This window comes from Astyanax mexicanus, chromosome 3 (assembly GCF_023375975.1).
Source record: "Astyanax mexicanus isolate ESR-SI-001 chromosome 3, AstMex3_surface, whole genome shotgun sequence".
NCBI classification, from domain to species: domain Eukaryota; kingdom Metazoa; phylum Chordata; class Actinopteri; order Characiformes; family Acestrorhamphidae; genus Astyanax; species Astyanax mexicanus.
In genome coordinates this window covers 34722263-34747400 of record NC_064410.1, presented here as the reverse complement: position 1 = coordinate 34747400, position 25138 = coordinate 34722263, and the positions used below count along the sequence as shown (strand labels likewise).

The 25138-nt window shown below is 37.5% G+C and overlaps 1 protein-coding gene across 1 annotated transcript in view; it reads left to right on the top strand.

Moving 5' to 3' along the window:
- The window catches only part of septin7a (septin 7a), a 48392-nt gene extending 31059 nt beyond the window's left edge, over positions 1 to 17333 (top strand). The window contains exons 7-14 of the mRNA XM_049475925.1: positions 130 to 222; positions 2029 to 2125; positions 10308 to 10359; positions 10608 to 10733; positions 12460 to 12480; positions 13737 to 13872; positions 14050 to 14195; positions 15697 to 17333. Of these exons, the coding sequence (XP_049331882.1) occupies positions 130 to 222; positions 2029 to 2125; positions 10308 to 10359; positions 10608 to 10733; positions 12460 to 12480; positions 13737 to 13872; positions 14050 to 14195; positions 15697 to 15733 (708 nt within the window). The 3' untranslated portion in view covers positions 15734 to 17333. The remainder of the gene's footprint in view (positions 1 to 129; positions 223 to 2028; positions 2126 to 10307; positions 10360 to 10607; positions 10734 to 12459; positions 12481 to 13736; positions 13873 to 14049; positions 14196 to 15696) is intronic.
- The last annotated feature ends 7805 nt before the right edge of the window (positions 17334 to 25138 follow it).

Sequence of the window (25138 nt, the reverse complement as noted above, 5' to 3'; positions counted from 1 at the left end):
AATTAAACTATTTTTTTTGTGTGTTAATGTCTGACCTATAAAGTGATAAAAAAATGAGTTCTCGCTTTCCTAACACTTTCTTCTTTTTTTTTTCTATGCTTATTGTATGTTCTGTCACTCATATCACAGATAATGCGAGAAATCCAGGAGCATAAAATCAAAACCTATGAATTCCCAGAAACTGACGATGAGGAGGAGAATAAAATAGTGAAGAAGATAAAGGTTTGTATTTTTGTACTGTACCTTTTTTCAGTCTATGATTTGTCACAATAAATTGTTCATCTGAGATTTTAAGCTCTGATTTTACATAGGGGTGTAAGAAAATAAAAAGTGTGGACTGCAGTGTTGTTTTTCGATACTGTGACGATTCTCGACCCCGGCACTCTACTTTCATCCCAGTTTTCAGAATTCTTTCTTCTCAGATTTGATTCATATGTTTGTGTTGGCTCTGTTATGACAGCTTTCCTTAAAATCCACTTATTTTGCCGTATACAGTATATTATATATTGAAACTGTATGAATTGTATTAATATATGTAATGCATTCTTACCAATACATGCTTTATTACATCTATGGAGCACTCAGAAAGGGTATTATGATGTAGTTTCTAACAGAAATGATAAATATATTTATTTTATCCATCTCTACCTCACCATGATTCAAATCTAAATTAGACAAGCACTGATTCTGTTGGTTTCTGACCGCTGTGGAAACTGAAACACTAGTTGGCTCTTGTAACTAAGCACAGGAAGCGGGCAATCAATGATGCTTCGCTTTAACAACCCATTAGAGAAGAAGTAGGTCAAATAGTGACACTCTTACTCTCCACATGCACAGTGATAACACAGACCAGTCCCACACATGCACATGTGCAGTTAAAGCCTGATTTATACTTCTGCATAGAAGCATGTTTGCTTAGTTTTTTGACAGTTGGTACATTTTAAAGTACATGTTCAATAGGGATAAGATGCAGTTCATTGTGTTTATTTCGTTAATGCATACCAATGCATGCAATATGAAGCGCACCGGATTATAAGGGGCTCTATTAATAAATGTCTATTATTATTTTTTAATAATAATTGTTGTACACAAGGTGCACCTGATTATGAGGCGCAGTTTATGCAAATCTAGTAAGGCACAGTGGTGTCTCAATGTTTACCTTCTAATTCAGCAGGTCTTGCCACTAGGTGGTAAGACGTTTTTTTTGTTTGTTTGTTTGTTTGTTTTTTAATTCTTAAAATAAAAAAATAAAAAAACATTTCAGAGAGGTCAAACAAGCACTGGATGTTAATCTGCACAGATTTTACTACTGACAATTGTTTATTTGGGTGAATAAAGTGCTTCCATTTATTTACAGTAAGCTCAGGCCAAAACTACTCCTCTCTGAACGGTCGAAGAGTTGGCACTTAGCGCAGTTAGTGGGTAATGCTAATGCTGCTCCAGCAGAGCTAGCTGGGGTCTGTAGCAGACTACAGGCCTTTACTCTGGATGGCCAAAGAGCCAGTGCCGTTAGCGCCTAATGCTAATACTGCTGAAGAACTCAACTGAAACTCCTGTATAACGCTGCACTTCAGTGGGGTGGCTTTACTGCTCCTTATTATAAGGCACACTAGGGATTTTGGGGAAAATTAAAGAATTTTAAGTGCACCTCATAGTGGGGAAAAATAAAGTATGTTTATATTGTTTTACTTTTAATACTCAACCACACTGTCAATTTGGCTCATATATTTATTTGGCTCATATATTGGCCTCAGTGCTACTAAAGAGCCAGTCAGCATTCATATGACACAGGGTTCCATGGATAGACTGAAAGATAGATGTACTCTGCAGAAGTATTAAAGGGCTTTCAGTCTGTACCACCTGTTTTTAATAGTTTGATCCTGTTTGAGTTAAGCTTCATTAGGCCTTCAGGGAGCACTGTCCATCTTTACCCTGCCACTCAGATCAGCAGATCAGTTACTGTACTGTTACTGTATGTACGTTGTAAATAATTGTGGACTCCTTCTCTTGTTATTTTTAATCTCGCAGGATCGGCTTCCCCTGGCAGTTGTTGGCAGTAATACCATTATAGAAGTGAATGGAAAGCGTGTGAGAGGAAGACAGTACCCTTGGGGTGTGGCTGAAGGTAATAGGGGTGGGGCACATAAGGGGTTTTTATCACATGCCAAAGAAAATGACCTTGCACACTTATCTTCACAATACACAATCCCTTTAAACACTTTACAGCATTTCATCAAACCTGTAATTAGTAAGATTTTGGTCATAGCATTATGGCAACTCACAAAATAATCTTAAGTAGCTCTAATCCAGTGCTTTAATATGATTTTCAAGGTTTTTACTCACCAAACATGAGTCTTTTTATATGTGAATGTTTACAAATCATTTTTTAAAACACACATACTTATGAAGCCTTTTACACTAAGTGTGATTTCTCCTTCTTTCTTACAAATCACAGCCTTTTTTGTGCCATTGGTATGGTAACGGCCAGCCATGATTACTGAAATCAAATTTCTTTTTAGATTTAGTTTTTAGTTCTCAAGCAGCATTAGCAGCTAACCGCACTCAACTCAGGCATGAGCATTATCGCTTTAATCACTTAAACAAATTTAAGGAGATTAATCTGTGTAGATTAATCTCTAGCAATTTATATATATATATATATATATATATATATATATATATATATATATATATATATATATATATATATATATATATATATATATAAATTACAGTTTTGTTTACTAAACTTAGGTTAGTTTATTGATGGTGCGACTTAATAATAAGAAATTCTCCTTACTGAATCTGTGTCTCCAAAATCTGTTTATCTTACACTCTTCCAAAAAAGCAACGCACCATGTATACTCTGAGGCCGTGTTGTAGCACGTCTAACCAAACTGTGTGTGATCTGTCTGATCTAAAGCTTATGTAAGATTAGTACTTGATTAAACATTGTACAGACATGTATACATAATAAACACATACTAAGCAGCCTACTACAGAGACTGCTGACAAATTAGTATATAACATTCTAAGTATATAGTATACTATAGAACAGGGGTCGGCAACCTATGGCACGCGTGCCACTGCTGGCACGCCAAGGCATAATCACTGGCACGCGACACGCTGGACCAGCATCAGCAAAAAAAAAATCAGACTGACAGCACAATCCTCCAATCGAATTTGCTCCTCAACGCTCTGCACTCAGCTCCCACCCACTTTCCCACAGACCCATATTTAAATTTAGCCTAATCAAAGTCAGTTAGCCCACCTAATAGCGTTACAAGAGATGATAGAGCCTCCGGCTTAAAAAAACAAAGCTAGGGCATTTCAGCCCTCCTGGATGGAAGACTATGGTTTTGTGTATCGCAGCTCTGATCAACTGGATGGATGGACAGGACGTGAAGATGCAGCTGAAGAGCTCGCCACTGTGGGCACGCTGGACATCTCAAGAGCATTGCATTGGCCTTGTGTCAGTGTTCGGCTCAACCTACCTGTGTGAGCAGGTATTTTCGCACATGAAAAGTGTGCTCAGCCCTATCCGCAGCTGTTTGACGACGGACAATTTCGAGTCATGTTTACGATTAAAAGTGACAAACTACAACCCCCAAAGCAAGGACAGGGATCACACTCGCTGGTAGGCAAGGCATTCATTCAGTGCAAGTTACGCTTATCTATAAAGCCACGTTAATTCAGAGCTGGACTCACTGTTATTCTGATTACACACACAAAAAAAAAAAACAATTATAATAATAATAATTTTATTTTTAAAGCACATTTTCTATGTAAAAAAAATCCAAATCTGTAGAACATATTCCCTTAGTTTGTGTGTGTTTTTTTTATTATTTATTATTGTTGATAGTGGCACACTCATTGACTAGAAATGTTAAAGTTGGCACTCCATGTGTCAAAGGTTGCCGACCCCTGCTATAGAAGTATAAGTGTATAAGAGAAAAGAAAATAATGAAATAAATAGATTTGGCTATGTATATGTGTGGCTGTACGAAATCTGTTATTACCAATACTATGCAGCTGGCTTTTTGTAATGTGGAACAACGCTGAATGAACACTGAAATTTATTAGCAAGCAGGTAGGCAAACCATGCTACACTAATGTGTCCTAATACATTCGGATACCTGTAGAACATAATTACATTATATTATATCGGTCATTCTGGGTAGGAGCATAAGCCAAATGCCATAAGGGCACCAAGAGTACAAATTAACCAGAGTTTGTTTTAACAGGCTGGTGTAAAAAAAACCTGCCATAAATGGAAAGAGGACCTATTAGGAATGATAAAAAAAACTCTGAGGTTCTGCTGGCCTCAGTCCTTATCTTCTACCAGAGGAAAGAGGAGTCTGCTGTGATCTTGCCAGTGTGTTTCATGACCCTACTGCTGTAAGAAGAAAATCTTCTCTGGTCTTGTGGTCATATATACTGGAGTTCTTGCTTCATTCTTATGAGATGAGCCATTTAAATCAGATGACCAAATGATTTGGTCTTGGACTTGGATGGTTGCTGTGTAGAACTGAGCCATCACGGCTGGCAGCAGGTTGTGGGACTGTGGAAGTTGTGTCCCAGTCCTCCTTCCAGTCTTTTCTGCATTCAGCAGCAGGTGGTGGCTGCTGCATCAGAATAACAGCTGCTCCGTTTCCTTTCTGTATGCAGGTTCACTACCGCTGGTTTTGAGCCAAGCCATGCTGCTGCCGTCTGCAGATTTCAGGACCTTTACAGGATCTTGCGGTCGTTGGTGTAGAGACTGAGCGCAATCTAAGAGCTCACAGTTAGAGTAGAAGTAGGAGGAACTGTAGGTAGGGATATAAAATCTACAGACACAGTGCAGCATAGCACTATATTGTGTCTCACGCTAGGCTGAGTCAGTGTCAGGTGGGAGGATGCACGTCGGTAGTGAAAATGAACAGAGTCGCACGGCACGCAGGAAGTGAGAGGCTTCACAATCTCTAGACAGGAAGCTCCTGTGCATTTGTCACAGCCCTCATTATAAAACCTCTCCACATCTCTATCTCTCTCTGAAACCCTATTTACACACTACATGAAAAATGCTGCATTATGGCAGCAACCATTTGAGACCACTGATATATATATATATTTGTGTGTGGGGGGGTATTTTTTTCATGTTCACATGAAGTTGACACTCAAAATAGAGGGTTATGAGGATCACTGGAAAGATGGCAGCACAAGCGACAAAAGAATCCTGTAAATTTGAGTATTTTCCTAGTTAAAATTGACAATAACCGCAAGATTACCATAGTCTATTGTGTAGTTCAATGTTTTATAGATATTATCTTCATAACAAGCAAAAAAAATAATTAGAAGTTCATCTAATCTCAGTAATCTAAGTTCAGTAATAGCTCACTATTTAAATTTCTCATTTCACCTTAAATGATGCAGCAGATGGCAGAGGCTGCAGCATTTAAATGGAACGGCAAAAGAAAAAAGCTGTTAAAAGCTAATTTAGCTCCCCACCACAGAGGAATTAAGGATTGGACTGGACAATAATAAGTAATTGCGATGCTCTAAAGTTAATGAGTAAGCTAGGTTGCTGAACTTTAGCAATCTATCTATATCGGTTGCTTGAAGGGTTGTCCCACCTCTTATTTGCACCTGAAAACAAGAGGTAGGGGGTACAAAGAAGAAATGGGATTGGACCAGGTTGACAACAGTGTGTGTGTATGTGTGTGTGTATGTGTGTGTGTATGTGTGTGTGTGTGTGTGTTATATATATATATATATATATATATATATATATATATATATATATATATATATATATATATATATATATATATATGTATATATTCCCTCTCGTAGCCAATTAGCTCTTTTTTAGGAGCATTATGCTAATAGTGGATATCACCTCCTTTTTTGCTGCAAATCACCTGTTAAAGATTGGTGATTAGGAAGTCCACTGAAGAGCACTGTTTTAATTTTCAGGTTTGTGAAACCAGTTCAAGATAATTTTCACTTTGTGGAATAGATGCAGAGATGGCCTGCACATGATCAGCAACTATACTCCAATAGGCTGTGATCTTTAATCAGTGATTGATTGGTAGGGTCCAACTATGAAACCTGCTATAGAGCTAGTAGAGCACAGACAACGGGCAGTGTTTTTTTAAATTGTCTCGATTGTAAAAGTTTTTTTTGGACCTGACTACAATTTGAATGATTGTTGATTTGCATGGGTTGTCCAAATTAATATTTCCCCATTTTTTTTCCCCTATTCTAGTCATCTAGTCACTGGCAGGGACTTCCTCTGTAACATAAAGCTGTCAGTGCTGGGAGGGTGAAGGTTGCTGTCTTTTTAAACTGCCACTAATACAAGGTCATTGGACAGTTCAACACACATGGAGGAGAGTGCCGAGTGGTAGATGCTCACACTGAACACAGCATTGTAGTGCAAATCTTATTTTCCAAGTCTGGTATTTAGTGCACTAATAATTTTTCGTACTATAAGGTGCACTTTATTATAAGGGGCACAATTAATGAACATCTATTTTCTGGTCTAATTTTATATATAAGGCGCACTGGAATATAAGGTGCATTTTTAGAGACACTATAAGGAACTTATAATTCATCAGGTCTCGCCACTGGGTGGTGGTGGTCGAGGGTAGCTAACTAAGTTAAGTAAAGCTAAGCTAAATAAGCAAGACTAAAAAAAAAAAATACTTTCAAAACCTGTAAAGCTAAGCTTAGCATAGAAAACTAATTCCTAAAAAAAAAAACATTTTATTTTAAAGTCAAACTATGTTAATCTACACCAATTTATCTCCTGAAAACTGTTTATTTGGGTGTGTAAAGCGCTTTTCTTTATTTACAGTAGACTTGTATTACTGAATTTATCTAAAATTAATGGCTAACCGCTTCACCAGTGCTAGCCGGTTAGGAGCAGGCTACAGGCCAATAATACTTACCTCTGAATGGGCAAATAGCACATTTAGCGGGTAATGCTAATGCTGCTTCAGCAGTGCTAGCCGGGGTTAGGAGCAGGCTACAGGCTGTTAATACTCACCTCTGAATGGGGAAATGGCAAGCACAGTTAGCGGGTAATGCTAATGCTGCTTTAACAGTGCTAGCCAGTTAGGAGCAGGCTACACACGGATAATACTTACCTCTGAACTGGGAAATAGTGTGCACAGTTAGCGGGTGGTGCTAATGCTTCCCCAGCCCCGGTGCTGGAGAACTGAACTGAAACTCCTGTATAACACTGCAATTTTGTGGAGTGGCTTTACTGCTCCTTAATACCTGACTGTTAAAATTCATACACAAGACTCACTGGATTAAAAGATGCACTGACGATTTTTGAGAAAATTTAAGGATTTTAAGTGCAGCTTAGTTTGAAAAATATGGTACTTTAGAATCTGTACACTTAGAATGATAATAAGGTTTTTTTCCCTTATGACTCTCATGTTGGTTTGCTATGAGATGGCATTAAAACTTTCTGTACCGTTCTGCTTCCTATTGGATAAAGCTTGCCCTTCAGTATAAATGTAAGAGCTGGGTTTTCCCCTCCTTATCTTTCACTTTATGACCCAGAGTGATACCTGAAAAGCTTGACTCAAGTCATGTCAACACTCTGAACTGGAATCAGTGCCACTTCTCAGAGTTCCTTCTTCTACTGGCTAGAGAAGAAGAGCTGTTTAGATAACCAAAGTGGGTCAGGATCATCACATGGCACAGCAAATCAGCCTCAGAGGAAAGACTCCGCTGTATTACTGTGTGTTTATGTGAGTGTGTGAGTGTCCATCGCACCCTCAGGGCCTGTATAGGCATTTCTGCAGAGATACTGCAGCCAAGAGTGTGTCCTTAGAAGGGGTTTCAAGTGACTGAGATGGTTTTGACAGGCAGCGTGTAAGCTTAAAATGGCATGTGGTTGTGAGGAGGGAGGAGGGTTTGGCTGTTCATCAGCTATTTGATACACTCACACACACACGCACACACACCAACACACAAATACAAGCAGCTCACGCACAAAAACACGCTCAGCTTCTGCATCAGGATTTGGGATAGCTCATGTGCCCTCTGCTGGATGTTTAGTGTGTGGCAGGGACTGTATTGTTTAATAGTCTTGTATTTCATTCATTCTTTTTATTTTGGATTTTATCTTCTTCCTTGAAGTAGCCCTTAGAATCAACTCATTATAGATGTTGACTCGTCTATGTAAAAGGCTGAATAGACTGTGATCAATTGCTATAAGTAGAAATATAGGTTATTTGATTTATTTTATTTTTTATTTTCACAAAAAAGAATTTAGAACAGGTGCTGTTACCATAATTCATTTCTGTTGCATGCATACAACTATTTATTTATTTTTTATTTTTTTTTGGTGCTTGTTGCATTAAAAAATATCTCTGGAATTATCTGTTGCATTGTGGGATTGTGGTTTTCCATAGTGTACTAACTGTTTATAGTAATATGTAGAATTGAAAATATCTACATGTGCCAAATGTGAAATGGCAAGTCTCTTATTAAACATGACACTTATTCCATATTGTGATGCTGATAATAAAACATGCACTTCACAGAAAAAAACATTCTAATGGAAAAATTACATTATTCTTTCTTCAGAAACTTGTGATGGAACATGTGATCATTTTAATAACGGACTCTGTGTATCGAAAGATGAATGAAATTAAGCTGATGTAATTTGTCTCTGGTTCATATGTCATGGAAAATTAGCAGATCAAGCAAGTTGTACCATGACATTCATAATGTAATTTGTCTTCCTTGGCACTGCCTATCCAGAAATGTGACTATTGCATAGGCTTGCATTTCAACGACTATGCTAAAACAATATTTTGCGCAGCCCTGGTAGTGTGTAGTAACATTGTCTTCCTTTGTGTCTGATTCGGGTTTGATTCTGGCTGAGAAATCGCATCACACTGCACCAATAAGAGCCCTTAGGCAGGTCTCCTAAAGCTACAGTGTAAGTTGCTCTGGAGAGGATAATTAGTCATTTACCATAAATATAAGATAATATAAATGAATATACCATAATATGACCTGGATTCCATTTACGGATTACTTTCATCTTAAATTTAGAAGCAGAATATAAGCTATTCTGATAGTACTCTCCACCCAAAAGCAATGGGAGATATTTCACTTAATCAGAAGCAGTCTGCTAATGCCAGCATTAGAATTTCCCCTGACCAGAATTTCTCCTGACCAGACGGGAAACTGAAGGTGTGTGTAATTTGGTTGTTAATTTGATGACTGTACACCATCAAAGGCTGGGTGTTTATTGTACAGCATATCAACCAAACAAACAGTGATTCCTGAATTAGGTGTTGGTGCAGAGGAACTGCAGGAATGTAGTCTGTGCTGTCTCAGAGGAGTGGAAGTGACTGTTGTTTACGGCTCTATTCTTAATCTTATTCATACAGCTGGCATTTCACAAGGTGTGAACATTGTAACCACCCAGTCAGATCCTCCCTTAGAAATGGATACACCTTGGGAACATCTGAAAAATGCTTGTTGAGAAACTTGTGATGTTTTAGTGAATGTTTTTCGTCTATCATAAAGGTTTTATTTTTTATTCTAAAAGCAAAGACTTGCTATAATTTAGTTGGCTTGTCCCTACTCATAATGTGGCATAATGTGACACAGTAGGTAAAATGACAGTGTGAATAAAATGCACAATTTAATGATTTGGTAAGGTCTCTCTTTTTTTATTATTATTAGAACAAATTAAATAAAATAAAAAAACTGAATATTTACCCTGTCTGTGTATATCACTCTGTAGCTTTAGATTATCATATACAGCTCTGTAAAAAAAAAAAAAGAAAGAGACCTGTTAAAAATCTCGAATATAATCAAGAGAATGATGGATAACAACCACCATCAAACCAAGCTGAACTTGCAGTTATCCAAAAGCAGTGTGTAAGACTGGTGGAGGAGAACATGCCAAGGTGCATGAAAACTGTGATAAAAAACTAGGGTTATTCCACCAAATACTGATTTTTTTTTTTAAACTCTCAAAACTCTTAAAAAGCTCTGCATCTTTTGTTATTTTAGCCATTTCTCATTTTCTGCACATAAATGTTCTAAATGACAATATTTTTATGTGGAATTTGGGAGAAATGTTCTCCGTAGTTTATAGAATAAAACAACAATGTTTATTTTACTCAAACATAAACCTATAAATAGCAAAATCAGAGAAACTGATTCAGAAACAGAAGTGGTCTCTTAATTTTTCCAGAGCTGTAAAAACGTCTACAGGCCTCATGTCCTTTTCATCAAACTTCTCCAACCTGTATCAATAATATTTCTCTATTGTTTGTGTTTTTCAGTTGAGAATGGAGAGCACTGTGATTTCACAATCCTACGAAACATGCTCATCAGGTATGTTATTGACTTAGAATTCGCTTTTAAGGGATAGATTTTTTGCTGTCATTAATTCAAGGTTAATACTATGATACTGTAATGGAGTCAAAGCTTATTTTGATATTTTTACCACCAGTCTGTACATCAAGGTTAAATAAAGCCTTTTGGTCAGTGTGTACAGAACAGCGACATCATGCATTAAGTGACCTGTGCTCCTGTCCTCTGCTGTCTTCATCATTTCTGTGCTCTGTGGTGGTTGTTTGCAGAACTCACATGCAGGACCTGAAGGATGTGACTAATAACGTCCACTACGAGAATTACCGCAGCAGGAAGCTTGCTGCAGTCACCTACAACGGTGCTGACAACAACAAGAACAAGGGCCAGCTAACCAAGTAAGTGTGAACCTGACTCTGCATATTCAGTGCATTCTGAATATGTACACTCAGCTACCTGTTTATTAGAACCCCCCAACCTTGTCTGTGCACTCATTTACAATTATAAAAGATACACACACCATTTGGTAGGTTTACGGATACAGAGGTTAGCCAATGTTGATATACACTTACTGACCACTGTAGCCTACAGCCCATCTGTTGCTGCCCAGTTTGGTTTCTGGTTAGTGTGTGACCACTGCGCTGCTCTTGGCTGGATATTTTTGGGTGGTGGACTCGCTCTCAACCGAACAGTGTGACTGACGTGTGTAAACACCACAGCAACAGATTGAACCAAAATAATGCAGTAAAAATAGCTGCAGTGCTGTCGTGCTGTTTTAGTAGTCTGTAACACTTCTGTTACATAACCAGAGCAGATCTGATGAGACCAAACAACTACAGTGCAATAAAATATAAAATATAATAATACAAAAAAAAAAGGCAAACAAACAAATGGGTCATATGTATGTATGTATATATGTGTGTATAAACATTCAGCAGAAGGAAATGTATAAGTCTAAATAAAAAATAATTATGTTTTATGTATAAATATCGATATTTTTTATGAATTAATGTCTTTATGGATTATATATATATATATATATATATATATATATATATATATTATTATTATTATTATTATTATATATATATATTTTTTTTTTTGACCGATCTAGTCTGTCAGAATTTTCCTAGTATATTTTTATATTCCTGTAGAAATGGCTATAGATCCATATAATTTAGACTTGTTACACTAAATACAATGTCTGGGTCACTGCTGTGATGAGAATGATCCAGCACCTAAGCAATGTCTGGTCAGAGGCAGTCCTGTGATCATTTTTTCCCATTAATTTATGAGGAACAGAGGGGCTAGAGTCTGTAACTGTACACCTTTGGAATGCACATCTGTGGATGGTGTTTACAATAAAATTACCAATGACTGCAATGTGAGATACTGTATGAGTAGCAAAGTGGAATCATAAAGCTGAATGATGGTAGTATAATGGAAATAATCTTATCATATTTTTTAAAATCACCAGTTTATTTTACTGGGTTGGGGAGTCAAATAGTCACAGTTGCATTATACAAATTGTGTGCATTATAAGGATATTAATATTATGCATGTTCTGAATAAATAGGAAACTGCAGAAAGTAGTGTGTCTAGAACAAGATGTAATTCATATCTGATTGGTTCATTGATTTGTTATTGTGTTTTTGGGTATGTGCAACTTACACAGCGTATCGTCTTACATAACTATACCCTTAACGAATTCTTTATATGTTTAGATGTTGACATCTGTTTTTTTGACGATACAGGTTCTTTTCTTATTTCTCTTTTTCTGTACACATCACAAGCCCTATTTGAATATCTAATTTAATAAACAAACACAAAGGGTCAGAATGTCCACATATTCAAATTACGACACCCGTTCCTAGTAAGGGAAGTGCCAGGCTTACTAATGCACAGAGTGGCCTACTACTTTCACACAGTGCTGAATCAGCTAACTCTGCACCCACACACACAAACCACTGCTACCACTAACTCCCTACTCATCCAGCCCTCAAACCACTCCTGCCTACTGACCCCACAGCTCCAGCCAAGTGTCCACAGCTAAGAACGGAAAGCACGAGCAGTCAGGAGGGCGTCAGCAGCATGCTAAAATGTGTGTTTTTGTTCTTGTTTTAGAGTTGACACAGTTGAAGGCATGTAAGTGGCTCGATTCAGTTCACCGTTAGACACTGTTACACACCTCTCTGCCCTCTTTTGCCCTCAGTTTCTCCCTTTTCTCCTTGCTCCCTGCTGTCTGTACAGTAGGTGCCCAGATTCAATCAGCAGCTTCAGCCTCAATCAGTGGGAGGGGCTTATTTGGCTTTACAGAAAATGCACAGGAATGTAAAAGTATGGAGTAGATTTAGATGGTGATTATCACATGAACATATTTGCTGTCTAATGAACGCCAATCTGCTAATCTCAAGAGTAAGAAAGAAGGACATAGCCTAGACATATATAGCCTAGTTTTTTGGAGGTATGCAAAAGTTTGTGCAGCCCAGTTTTTTCTTATATTATTATGTGATCAAATACGCCACAGTAATTTGTTGATTAATAATGAGTCCCTGGAAAAATGTATAGTTATAGTAAACACGTTCAGAAATATATACATTTGCTTCAGTGTAGTGCAAGGAAAATCATTTCTAATGCACTCTAATGGTAAATTGTCATTTGAGCCTTAATATTAATAAAATGCCTTTTTTCCAGTTTGTTAAATTTTGCATATAAAAAGTACTATAATATTTCAATGTGCAGAAGTTATTTACAGTTTAAAGCTTTAGAGTAATTTAAGCTGTGCTGCAGTAACTAATGGTAGCTAGCTAATGGTAAGTTTATTAAGCAGTTAATCTGAAGCTGAGAGTCACAGTCTCATCACAGTTTATAATTAGTAAGTGCCTAATTTTGTATTTTATTTATTTATGTTTCTGCTGCATCTTAATAGTAAAGAACAATAACAGTTTTTTTTTATAACTTCCTTAATCCATTTTTGGATCAGACAGAAATATTTAAATCTGACCTGGTATATACCCCAGATAATATTGGCATAGTACTGATGTTCTATATCACCACTAATAATGTTGAAATTGGTGTTTTACGCTTTTGCGCAGTTCACTAACCCTGTTGCAGCTTTGCTCACTAATACAGGCTCTTCAGAAGCTCAGCCCTATAGCTTTGGGTCCTAAAGCCTTTCCGTGTTACGGGTTTTCCCTTTTCCTCCGTTTTCCTCGCCCCTCTGTCCCACAGGTGGATATTCACTGGGTGTTTTTGTTTTTGGGCTCTTTTTTGCCGTTTTGCGCCAGAACAAATTGATGATTTTTTGTTTCTGTGCATCTGCCTGTGTGTTTTGTATCTGTGTGATGTGTGTGTGTGCGTGCGCGTGTCCATTTGTGTGCTGCGTGTGTGTGTGTGAGCAGGAGTCCTCTGGCGCAGATGGAGGAGGAGAGGAGAGATCACGTGGCTAAGATGAAGAAGATGGAAATGGAGATGGAGCAGGTGTTTGAGATGAAGGTCAAGGAGAAGCTCCAGAAACTGAAAGACTCTGAGGCAGAGGTACAAACACCAATTAACACATTTATTTAATTAGCAAGCAGCACTGTTTTCACTCAGAACCATGAGGAGTTATTGATCATCAAGTGGCAATTGAAGCTAAACTGGACTCATTCTGACGCACTTTTATTGGCGCATTTTTATTGCTCCCTTTTTTAACCCGTATGTCTCCCACTTTAGTTGCAGAGACGTCATGAGCAGATGAAGAAGAACCTGGAGGCGCAGCATAAGGAGCTAGAGGAGAAGAGGAGGCAGTTTGAGGAGGAGAAAAACAACTGGGAGGTCCAGCAGCGACTGGTGGAGCAGCAGAAACTCGATGCCTCCAGGTATGTGGACTAGGGCCCAGTTAATAATTTTTGTTGTCCAACACAGTCAGCTAATGTTAATGTTATGAGATAATTTTGTAATCTCTCCCCTCTCAAGATTTTTCTGAAACAGCGAACAGGGGCACCATCAACTTGCTAAGTTTTATATTAAAATTTTCAAGAAGCAGCACAAAGGACCATTTACCGTTTACTAGTCAACAAGTTGCATCTTTCTCTTGTATGTTAAATTAGGCGGGTAAATGATAATTGTGAATTACAGTGTGCAGACTGTAAGCTGACTAATGGTAAGTTCATTTAGCTGTATAAAGCTGTGAGATACTTTGTAGTAGTATTATCTGTAGAAGTTGGAAGTATCAACTTGTGTAAAAGTACTGGCTGTGCTTGGCTGCCTGTTCCTGTACATGTTTATTCTGCTCTTCATCCAACCACAATCAAATTCACTCTATCCTTATGAAGAGGTTTATCTAAATAGGGTTTTATTTTGAACGATGAGAAGCTGGAATGAAAACAAGCTAACCAGGCTATTTTAAAAATATATGGAGTAAAATGTTTAGATAATTATTCCAGTAAAGCATGGATGACTAAGTTGTTCTACTTATGTAATATAACAAAGTATTTTTACTTTGGAAAAAAAATATATGCATCTGAAACCAGAGATGTCGAGTAACACGAAAAAACTAATTTTGTAATATTTTCAATGAATCCCAGTCTCTCCACTTATTGTTTAAATAGGTACACAAAACAGCCAGCAGAGGGGGCAATAACACCTTACTGAGAGATTTCTTTTCAGCACAGCACAGCACAGTGCCCAACACAGAAAATGAGACCAAATTTTACCAAATTGAAAACCTCTGGAATATAATTAAGATAAAAATGGATGATCACAATCCATCAAACCAAGCTGAACTGCTTGGAATTTTTGCACCAGGAGTGGCATAAAGTTATCAAGATGTATAAAAATTGCGATTAAAATCCAGGGTAATTCCACCAAATATTGATTTCTGAACTCTTAAAACTTTATTAATAAAAACTTGTTTTCTTTGCATTATTTGAGGTCTGAAAGCTCTGCATCTTTTGTTATTTCAGCCATTTCTCATTTTCTGCAAATAAATGCTCTAAATGACAATATTTTATTTTGAATTTGGGAGAAATGTTGTCTGTGGTTTATAGAATAAAACACTGTTCATTTTACACAAACATATACCTATAAATTGCAAAATCAGAGAAACTGATTTAGAAACTGAGGTAGTCTCTTATGTTTATTGTTTTGCCACATACAGCTCTGGAAATAATAAGTATATAAAAAAAAAGCGTTTTCAACAGTGAAAGGTGTCAGCTTTAGCTTAAGGCTGTTGCTTACTGGAAATGCCATATTCCGTATAGTTCTTACACTGGTAATAACATACTGCATCTTTATAGTTAGCACAGTAGAGACGTTTGTTTCGAGTTGCTTTTTTTTACCTCTGGTTCTGAACCTCCTCCTTGTTCTTCTTCTCTGTAGGACCTTGGAAAAAAACAAGAAGAAGAAGATATTTTAAAGTGTTTGGACCACCACCACGTACTAGTTGCCAATAAAGCCAGCCTGGACTGTCTGTCAGTTGACCAAAAAGAAAAATACTGCCTCTTTGTTTTTACCCTGGCGTCTGTTTGTCTGCGTGTCTGTCTGTCTCTTTAAGGCGGTAAGAGGAAGAGGGGGCGTCCTGTTAAAGTTTTTCAGATTAAACTCAGCCTTGTCTGAAATGATTTGATATTACATTGACTTTATCTACCCTGGAAGAGCCTAATAGCTGTGCACTAACGTCTCTCCGGACCCCGAGCTTGCGCAATCATTTTCTATGATTTCTAATTTATAAAGTGCCCATGATTCAGCTACAGATGAACACACACTGGTGTAACCAAAGCCATAAATCCATATAGGGAAGTGAACAGTTCCTAAAAAATGTGTTTACTATTGTTTAGATGCCCCATAAGTGTGTTTTGTTTGTGTGTGAGACCCACTTGTTTTATAATTCTGAAGGTGCCCTTCTCCTCCAATACTGACAGACCGCAACCTAAACCTAAAGGCTGAAGTACACCTCAGGCGATTCATTCGTTGATTTTTTTTTTTTCTTTCTTAATTGTTAAGCTCTTCAGTTTGTGTAATTTAAGTTATCTAGCCTTGGACCGCATTGTATAACTTTTTTTTGTTTGTTTCATTCTTTTTCATTCACTTTTGTTTTTGATTTTTGTCTGTTTTTCATCTTCGTATATATTGGCCCTGCTACAGTACTTTTGTTTGTTGTTTACGGAGACACTGTGTGTTAAAGTGGTAGCGTAGCCATTCACAGAGCCTTTATAAATGTCATAATGTGGCCTAGAAGGTTCTGTTAATTAATATGTAAACCTCTTTTAACAGCATTAGAATGAATGAAATATTGTTATATTTTTTATTATAGACCACATGTAACATCATTTGTGCTGGTATGATATTGGGTAGAACCTGTTTTTGAAAGTGCAGCTGTGCTTTTAGATGGATTTATGCAAAATATTTTGTATAACAGAGGAAAAGGCAGAAGAAACTGTGTGCATATTTGGTTATTTTGTGTGAGGGGAATTACTTTTCTTTTTTTTTTTCTTTTTTTCCTCCCCAATTATGACTCATTTATAAGCACGCACCTGTCTCACAATCGCTGCCACCTACAGTGTCTCCTTCTCTTAATTGTATGTTAAATGCGTGGTGAGCTGCTTTTATTGCTGTTACTTTAATGCCTAAATCAGAACTCGCTGCCACCTGGTTAACTCTTTTTTTTTTTTTTTTTTTTTTTTTTTTTTTTTTTTTTTTGGTACTACATCCACAGAAAATTTAAAATAGCATTGATCAATCCTTCAAATCTCAGCCAGTTCTCCCATGTTCTCTCCTGTAACTCACTGCCAGGTGGTGGCGCTGCTGCTTTAGCTGTTTCTGATTGGGCTTTTAGTAACAGCTCTGTTCTGTTCTGTTGGAGCTCACACTCTGAGCTGGTCATGTTCCGAAACAGCTACATTTAGCTTTTGGTTATTTACAGCATCCATATTTTATATTTGTCTTCATTTTCTTTCCTTTTATTGTCATTTTTATTGTACAAAGTCACGTAATAAAACTGTGATGATACCACTTCACTTGAAGCCAGTGACCCTTTTTTTTATAAATCTTGCTCACACACACTGATTAAAAAGATGTATTTATGAAGGTCATGCTTTTGCTTTTTTGACAGTAATACCTGATCTGAACAGCAGAGGGCAGCATGTGAACACTTGAATGAACCAACAGAAATGGTCCAGAATTACTTGAAATAATTTATTTTATATATAATACCATAATGTTCCCAACATTCAACTGTTGTAAGTTCCATTATGGCCTCTTTTTCTTTTTTTCTGTGATGGAAAGTTTTCTACAAATAGCTGTGGTAGAGAAAAAGAGCTTTTCATTTATTGTGATTTTTAATATTACTGTATTTTTTGCATATAAGGCGCACTGGAGTATAAGGTTCACTAATAATAAAGGTCTTTTTTTATACTTAAGGCACACGGGATTATAAGGCACATTTATAGAACACTAGTTTTCCCCTCTAATTTAGCATGTCTTTCCACTGGGTGCTTATGGAGTGAATTTTGTGCCAAAAGTTTTACGTAAAAAAATAAAATCCACAATCAAAATTTTAAGAATCAAAAGTAAAACATGTATGTTGCAAATTCAAAAGAGAAAAAATATATATCAAATATATATATTTAAATATACTTGGTTATTTTATTATTCTTTGCACTTATTTGAAAATTATTTTAGTTTGGATTTTGCCAGTCTTTGCTTTCATTTTTGGATTTTTTTTGGATTTTCTGTGGATTTTTGTGGATTTTGCTGCTAAAGACTTTTGCTTCTGGAATCTCTCCTTTGCTTCTGCTTCATTTTTTTGGTTCTGATTTTTGGCACACTTTTCACGGGTGGGCGGGGCTTAGAAGAAGGCGTTCCCCTTTAATCTCTATTGGTCACCTACCCTGAACCCTCGTCTGAGACAGACCACGCCCACCCCGCCAGCTTCAAGCGCTCTTCCAAACATGGCGGAGCGAACGGGGTTCAGCTCACAGCAGCACCAGCAGGTACTTTTCCAATTAAATTTCATACAGACGTTATGTTTAATGTTATATTTCTTTTTTAAGTAAGTGTTTAACTCTATTAAGATGCTCATGTTAGCGGGGTGTGCTAAATATCCATGCTTCATTTATACTAGTTAGTTAGTGAACACTAACCTACCTAGTCAGTGAGTTAGCTAGTTTACCTAGGTCATCTGGTCAGTGAGTTAGTGGGTTAGCTAAGCTAGTTAGGTTACCTAGTCAGTGAGCTAGCTAGTTTACCTAGGTCATCTGGTCAGTGAGTTAGTGGGTTAGCTAAGCTAGTTAGGTTACCTAGTCAGTGAGTTAGCTAGTTAACCTTAACCAGCACTTACTTGGCTTTACCCTGGGGCATAATAACTAGCTTAGCTAACCCACTAGCTCACTGACTAGGTAACCTAACTAGCTTAGCTAACCCACTAACTCACTGACCAGATGACCTAGGTAAACTAGCTAACTCACTGACTAGGTAGGTTAGTGTTCACTAACTAACTAGTATAATTTAAGCATGGATATTTAGCACACCCCGCTAACATGAGCATCTTAATAGAGTTAAACACTTACTTAAAAAAGAAATATAACATTAAACATAACGTCTGTATGAAATTTAATTGGAAAAGTACCTGCTGGTGCTGCTGTGAGCTGAACCCCGTTCGCTCCGCCATGTTTGGAAGAGCGCTTGAAGCTGGCGGGGTGGGCGTGGTCTGTCTAGACGAGGGTTCAGGGTGGGTGACCAATAGAGATTAAAGGGGAACGCCTTCTTCTAAGCCCCGCCCACCCGTGAAAAGTGTGCCAAAAATCAGAACCAAAAAAATGAAGCAGAAGCAAAGGAGAGATTCCAGAAGCAAAAGTCTTTAGCAGCAAAATCCACAAAAATCCACAGAAAATCCAAAAAAATCCAAAAATGAAAGCAAAGACTGGCAAAATCCAAACTAAAATAATTTTCAAATAAGTGCAAAGAATAATAAAATAACCAAGTATATTTAAATATATATATTTGATATATATTTTTCTCTTTTGAATTTGCAACATACATGTTTTACTTTTGATTCTTAAAATTTTGATTGTGGATTTTATTTTTTTACGTAAAACTTTTGGCACAAAATTCACTCCATAGGTGCTGAGATCTGTAAAGCTAAACCAGATAAACATAACTAATTCTAAAAAATTAATAATAATTTCAAACCAGCATTTTTTGGGTAAGTAATGCGCTTCTGTTTATTTACAGTAAGTTTGGATTTACAGATATCCACTAAGGCTGGATGCAGTAGCATTAGCAGCTAACTGAGCTAGAGCTAAAGAGCAGGAGCTTAGCATGGTTAGCAGGTAATGCTAATGCTGCTCCAGCAGTGCTAGCCAGGGTTAGCAGCAGGGTACAGGTCAATAATACTCACCTCTGAATGGCGAAAGAGCTAGCGCGGTTAGCGGGTAATGCTAATACAGCTTGAGTCTGGGTGCTGGAGAACTAAAATAAAACTCCTGTATAAAGCTGTACTACTGCTCCTTACAACCTGGCTGGTCAAATTCATACATAAGTGCACATTTTAAGTGCTCATTATAGTATGAAAAATACAGTAATAATTACTTAAAAGAAACATGAATTACATATACATATACAGCACATGTTCATCTAACTGTGCTTTGTATATCTGTGCTCCTCTAATTTGGTTTTTCGGATTGCTTTCTTCTAATTGTGTTCCTTTAACTCTGCTTTATTTTAAACGTTCTTCCTCTAACATATCAATACATACACTGACCAACACATTCTGACAAAATTTTTTTTAATGTATTTTATGTATTGTATGTCTTTAAACTCACTTTCTTTTTACTTATGCACAAACCTGTATAATCTTGAATGGCTGTTCCCACAGTTTTTATTCAATCTCATTTATAACAGGTGTAGCTTTCACTACAGAGTGACCTGTGGAGTTTTGAACTTTGAACAGCAGAGAGACACAAATACAGACCAAGCATCACCCACTAACCTCTCTGTTTTCACAGCTTAGATCCACCACACACACACACACACACACACAGTCACCAGGTGATGTGATTTTTTTCTCTGTTCTATGATTGGCTTACTGTTCTCTGTGGACATCGAGTTAGTTGCTTTGTCGGCCAATCGGAGCCCCCATGCCTCAGAGTGTGCTGTTGGTTTACAGTATCAAACTGGAGAGCAGGTCACACACATAACCTGTGTCAACAGGACACGCATTGATTCAGTGCATTCGGGGAATACACTGATAAGTGTGTGTTGTGTGCTTTTGAAATGAACAGTATAGAGGAGGATTTACTCTAGTTGTTGAAATGTTTTTCTAAAGATCTGATTGCGTTGCTCAGTGGTATTGAGTATACATGGGGCGATTGTTAGTTCAAAGATACTGGATTATTATTTCCATCACTGTGGAGAACGCAGGCCTCTGGATGATAAAACTGAAGCTATTGTTTTTGGTCATCCAGACTGCACAAAAGTAATAACTGATCACCTAGACCCATTTTCTGTAAATGTACGAAATCAGGCTAGAGTTATTTTTGATTCTGCACTTACATTTGATAAACAGATAAACTCTGTGGTCAGTTAAAGTTTTTATCAGCTTAGAAAAATAGCCAAACTCAAACCCATGTTAATTGTTAAGGACCTGGAAATTATAACTCATGCTTTTATAACATCACGTTTGGACTATTGCAACTCTCTTTATTTGGGTACCAACCAATCAGCTCTGTCACGTTTGCAGCTTGTCCAAAACGCTGCTGCTCGACTCTAAACTGGGAGAAAGAAGAGGGATTCCATCTCTCCTGTACTGGCCTCCCTGCATTGGCTGCCTGTCAAATTCAGAGTAGACTTTAAAGTCTTATGAATTGTTTTTAAATCCTTAAATGGCGTTTCTCCATCATACATCTCTGACCTTCTGTGTCTATATTCAATCCGAAGAGTCCTAAGATTTTCAAATCAGCTGCTCTTGGAGACGCCACATTCTAAATTGAAGTCAAAAGGTGACAGAGCTTTTTCCGTTGAAGCACCCAAACTGTGGAATAGTCTGCCTGATTTTATTAAAGCATCTCCCACCATTAAGGTTTTTAATTCTAATCTAAAAACCTACTTGTACTCTCAGGCCTTTCAATGTTTTTAGTAAGTTCAAATGACTTATCTGTCTGTCCGGGGTTAATTTAAATCTTGTTTGCTGAAGCAGCTTTTATTGACTTATCTTTTATCTTATTGTTGTTTAGTCTTATACATTTTATTGTTCATACTTCTGTATTGTACAGCACTTTGGTTGGCCCTTGTGGTTTTTAAATGTGCTTTCTAGTACAAATAATTAATTATATTATGAGTTTTTACGATAAACACATCAAAAGATCTGTGAGAATAACTAGGATAGCAGCAAATACAAATCATATTACCCGTGTCATTCATAACACACTCTTCACCTTGCGGACAGTGCTCATGTGACATAACTAGGCTGAAACAAAGTGTGATAGATGTGCAGAAATAAAAAAAAAACTTTGAAGACATTTAACTAATTTAGAATCTTAATGTATCACATTTTACATCGATATCATGCATTATTATTATTATTATTATTATCAATCATTTCAAGTGTAGCACATGCTTTCTCAGAGTCCCACAAATCCCCCAAAAAAACACATCTTCTTGAACATCATTGAGTAGCTAAACACGCTTGGAGGAGAACACTAACTACCACTTCTGATGCATTTGCTAGCTAGGATCATGGTACGTTATGTAGGAGAATAAGGGGTGGAATATATGAAGAGTTTGATTCCAAAACGCGATAAATGCCATTTAAAAAAAAAAAAATGAGTTAGAGTTATTGGAAGTGCAATAACCCTACCCACCACTTTTTGATCTCCCCAGCTCTGATACATCAGCTAACAGCAGGGCCGCTGCTAAGGTTTTGGAGGCCCTAAGCATAACTGGTCAGGGAGCCCCCCCCCCCCCCCCCCCAAAAAATAAATAAAAAAAATCACACACACACACAAACACAAAAGGTTTACGCAAAATTTTACTATTTATTAAAATTACACATGTAACTGTGAATATTTACAACGTTATAAGTAAGGCCAATAACAGTGAAGAACAGCACAATAGTACTATTTATAATGTATAAATAATAAATGAAACGATGCATGTCTATTTTAAGCAGTGGACACGTCATTTACACAAGCCAGCCTTAAAGGTTATGAAATTATCGTTTATATTCGTGGTGTATTTATATCAGCCTGTCAAAATCTATAGAGCTGTCTGATCCTGCTGTCATACAGACCATTTGGATAGTGCACTGACGGCATTAGTCAATAGGTAGGCTACTCTGTTTATTAATTTTTTATTAAAGTCACTAAAAATCTTCAAACTACACTACTACTATTTGCAAACGTGCCACGTGCCTTGCAATACCCAGATTAGTTTCTAGTTAAGCGTTTAAAGCTACCAAATCAGCAAAGCCAACGTAACTAGCTCAGGCAACACCACTGAACATGAAGTAATCAAAACTATTTAAACCTTTATCATCGAAGTTACTCACCAGAAAGGGATGCATGGGCCTCATCTTTCTGCTTCTTTTTCTTCTCAGCTCCAGACTCAAACCGTCGCTTCATAGTTGAATTACCATTTAGTAGCAACTTCGCGCGGTGAACTTGTCTCCTGCCAAACTCAAGTAGCGTTGCTACTTTAGTTAGGAGTAGGACTAAGGTTCCCAGATAAGTTACGATTTTTCATCCTATTTGTTTATTTTATTTTAAGTTTTTAACTTACACAAATATTGCACTGGACAAGTTTTTGTATAGAATGGCCACATACACTTTAAAAATGGTTAAACATGCGCAAGATTTAGCGCCTCCATGCATTTTTTGATTATTTATTTGACTGGAAAATGTCACATCTGGCAACAACCAACAGAGCAAACCGAGCCGTGCCATTTCAGGCAATAGGGGTGGGGGCATTATATTATGCACAAAAATAATAACGTGCCGCTTTTAAGTAGTAGAGTAGGTGCCCCATGCAATGTTTAAAGACAAAAAAGATGAGCGTATCATAAATAATTCACATTGGGTTTTAAATTTAATAATGTCATAATTTCAACACATTTCATTCTCAGTCAATTTGGCTCCCTGCAACTGCAAAATGGTTGAGGCCTAACGCTGGCTGCGTTGTCTGCGTATGCAGAGCGGCGGCCCTGGCTAACAGACACCTGTTTTGACCAGCATGACACTAGGAGTGATGTGGGAGAGAGAGCAAGGCCAATTGTGTCTCGGACTCTGGCTGATGATGATCTGAGATTCAAACCAGTGCCCCTAGGATCATAGTAATAGAGGAACCACTTTTTTCATCTTTTGCCATTAATCCAATGTCACTGAACAGCTTAAGATGCTTGGAGGAGAACTCTAACTTCCAGTTCTGTTACTTCAGCTAACTGGCTTAGTGAAGTGAGAGATTAAGAAGTGTCTTAATACTTCTGGACAGTGTGGTAACAAGAGGCCTCTTGTTTGTTTTGTGGTTTGTTAGCTTTGGACGGCCTGTTCCGCTGACCACGCTACATTATGTGTAGTGATCTGTGTGTGTGTGTGTGGTTTAAATCCTCTCACACTCGGGGAAGACATGAACTCATTAACCAAAGCAGCTGATTGTTCACCTGTCAGTCAGGCTGACCCTTGGCCACAGAAAAAGGGGTCATTGTAAAACAGGCCACTAAGCAGCCTGAGAAAAAGGAAAAGGGAGCTGGATTTGACAGGAAGACACTGTTCCTCCCTGTCAGGGAGCAATAAAAGCATGGATCCCTATTTGGCAGGAACCGTGTGCGTGCCAGAGCGGCGGAAATATCAGAGCATTTGGTCTGTTGCACAAGAAAGACTGGACTTGTGTTCCAGCCAGATGTGTTCAGTTCAAAACTTTATTGCCACATCTTTTCCAAGGTTACCAGGAATATGCTATGATGCTTTTAAAATAAATATAAAACAGTCACTGCGAGATAGAATCCATGGAAGACATGTTTGGTGTTTAAGGTTTAAGGTTTGTCTCTTCAGTTTTGTACTGGAGCTACAAGGCTAATATGTACTGTATTAGTCATTCAAAATCTATTACATTAACAGTAAAGTGACTAAATTTTGTGGGTTTTTTTAAAAAGAGGACACTCTTCGTCACAGTTAGGATGTTGTGGTTAGGGGACTTCGAGCAGTCCTAAGTTTAGGACCCTATATTTGTGTCTCATTTAATCAGTCATAAGCACAATACTGTCCAACCTCTATCTGTGTTGCAGCTAAATAAAAAAAATCATCAAAAGAGTCAAAGGTCAAAATGATTTGTGCTGATTGAATTTGGGTTTAAACTTTTTTTAATAGATGATTTTTCATTTTTGCCCATTTAAGTTCCAACATTACAATCTCCTCTGACACATGTGAAGTTAGCCACCTAATCTCTTTTCAAATTGCCACTAGTGCAGCATCACAGAGTAGCCAGTGTACTTTTACACCTGCCTTGTTTTGTCCGGACTTTTAGACTTTTCAGTTTGGGTACGAATTAAATATCAGGTGTGAAAGGGGTTGTGAACCATGGCCCAGACCAAATGAGTTTGATCTGACCAAAAGAGGTGTTCTCTGAACCATGGTTCGGTTCATCTCCACAAAAATGAAAGGAATCTGAGGAGAATCTTTTACACTCATTCTGCTGCAGGACTCACGTGCCCGCACAGGGGAGTCGGATTCTGACAGAGAGCAAAAATTCCTCACAACACCTGGCAAAGCAACTCGCCAAACTAGAATTACACATAAACCAATTATTATGAAATATAGAGAGACTCCACCCT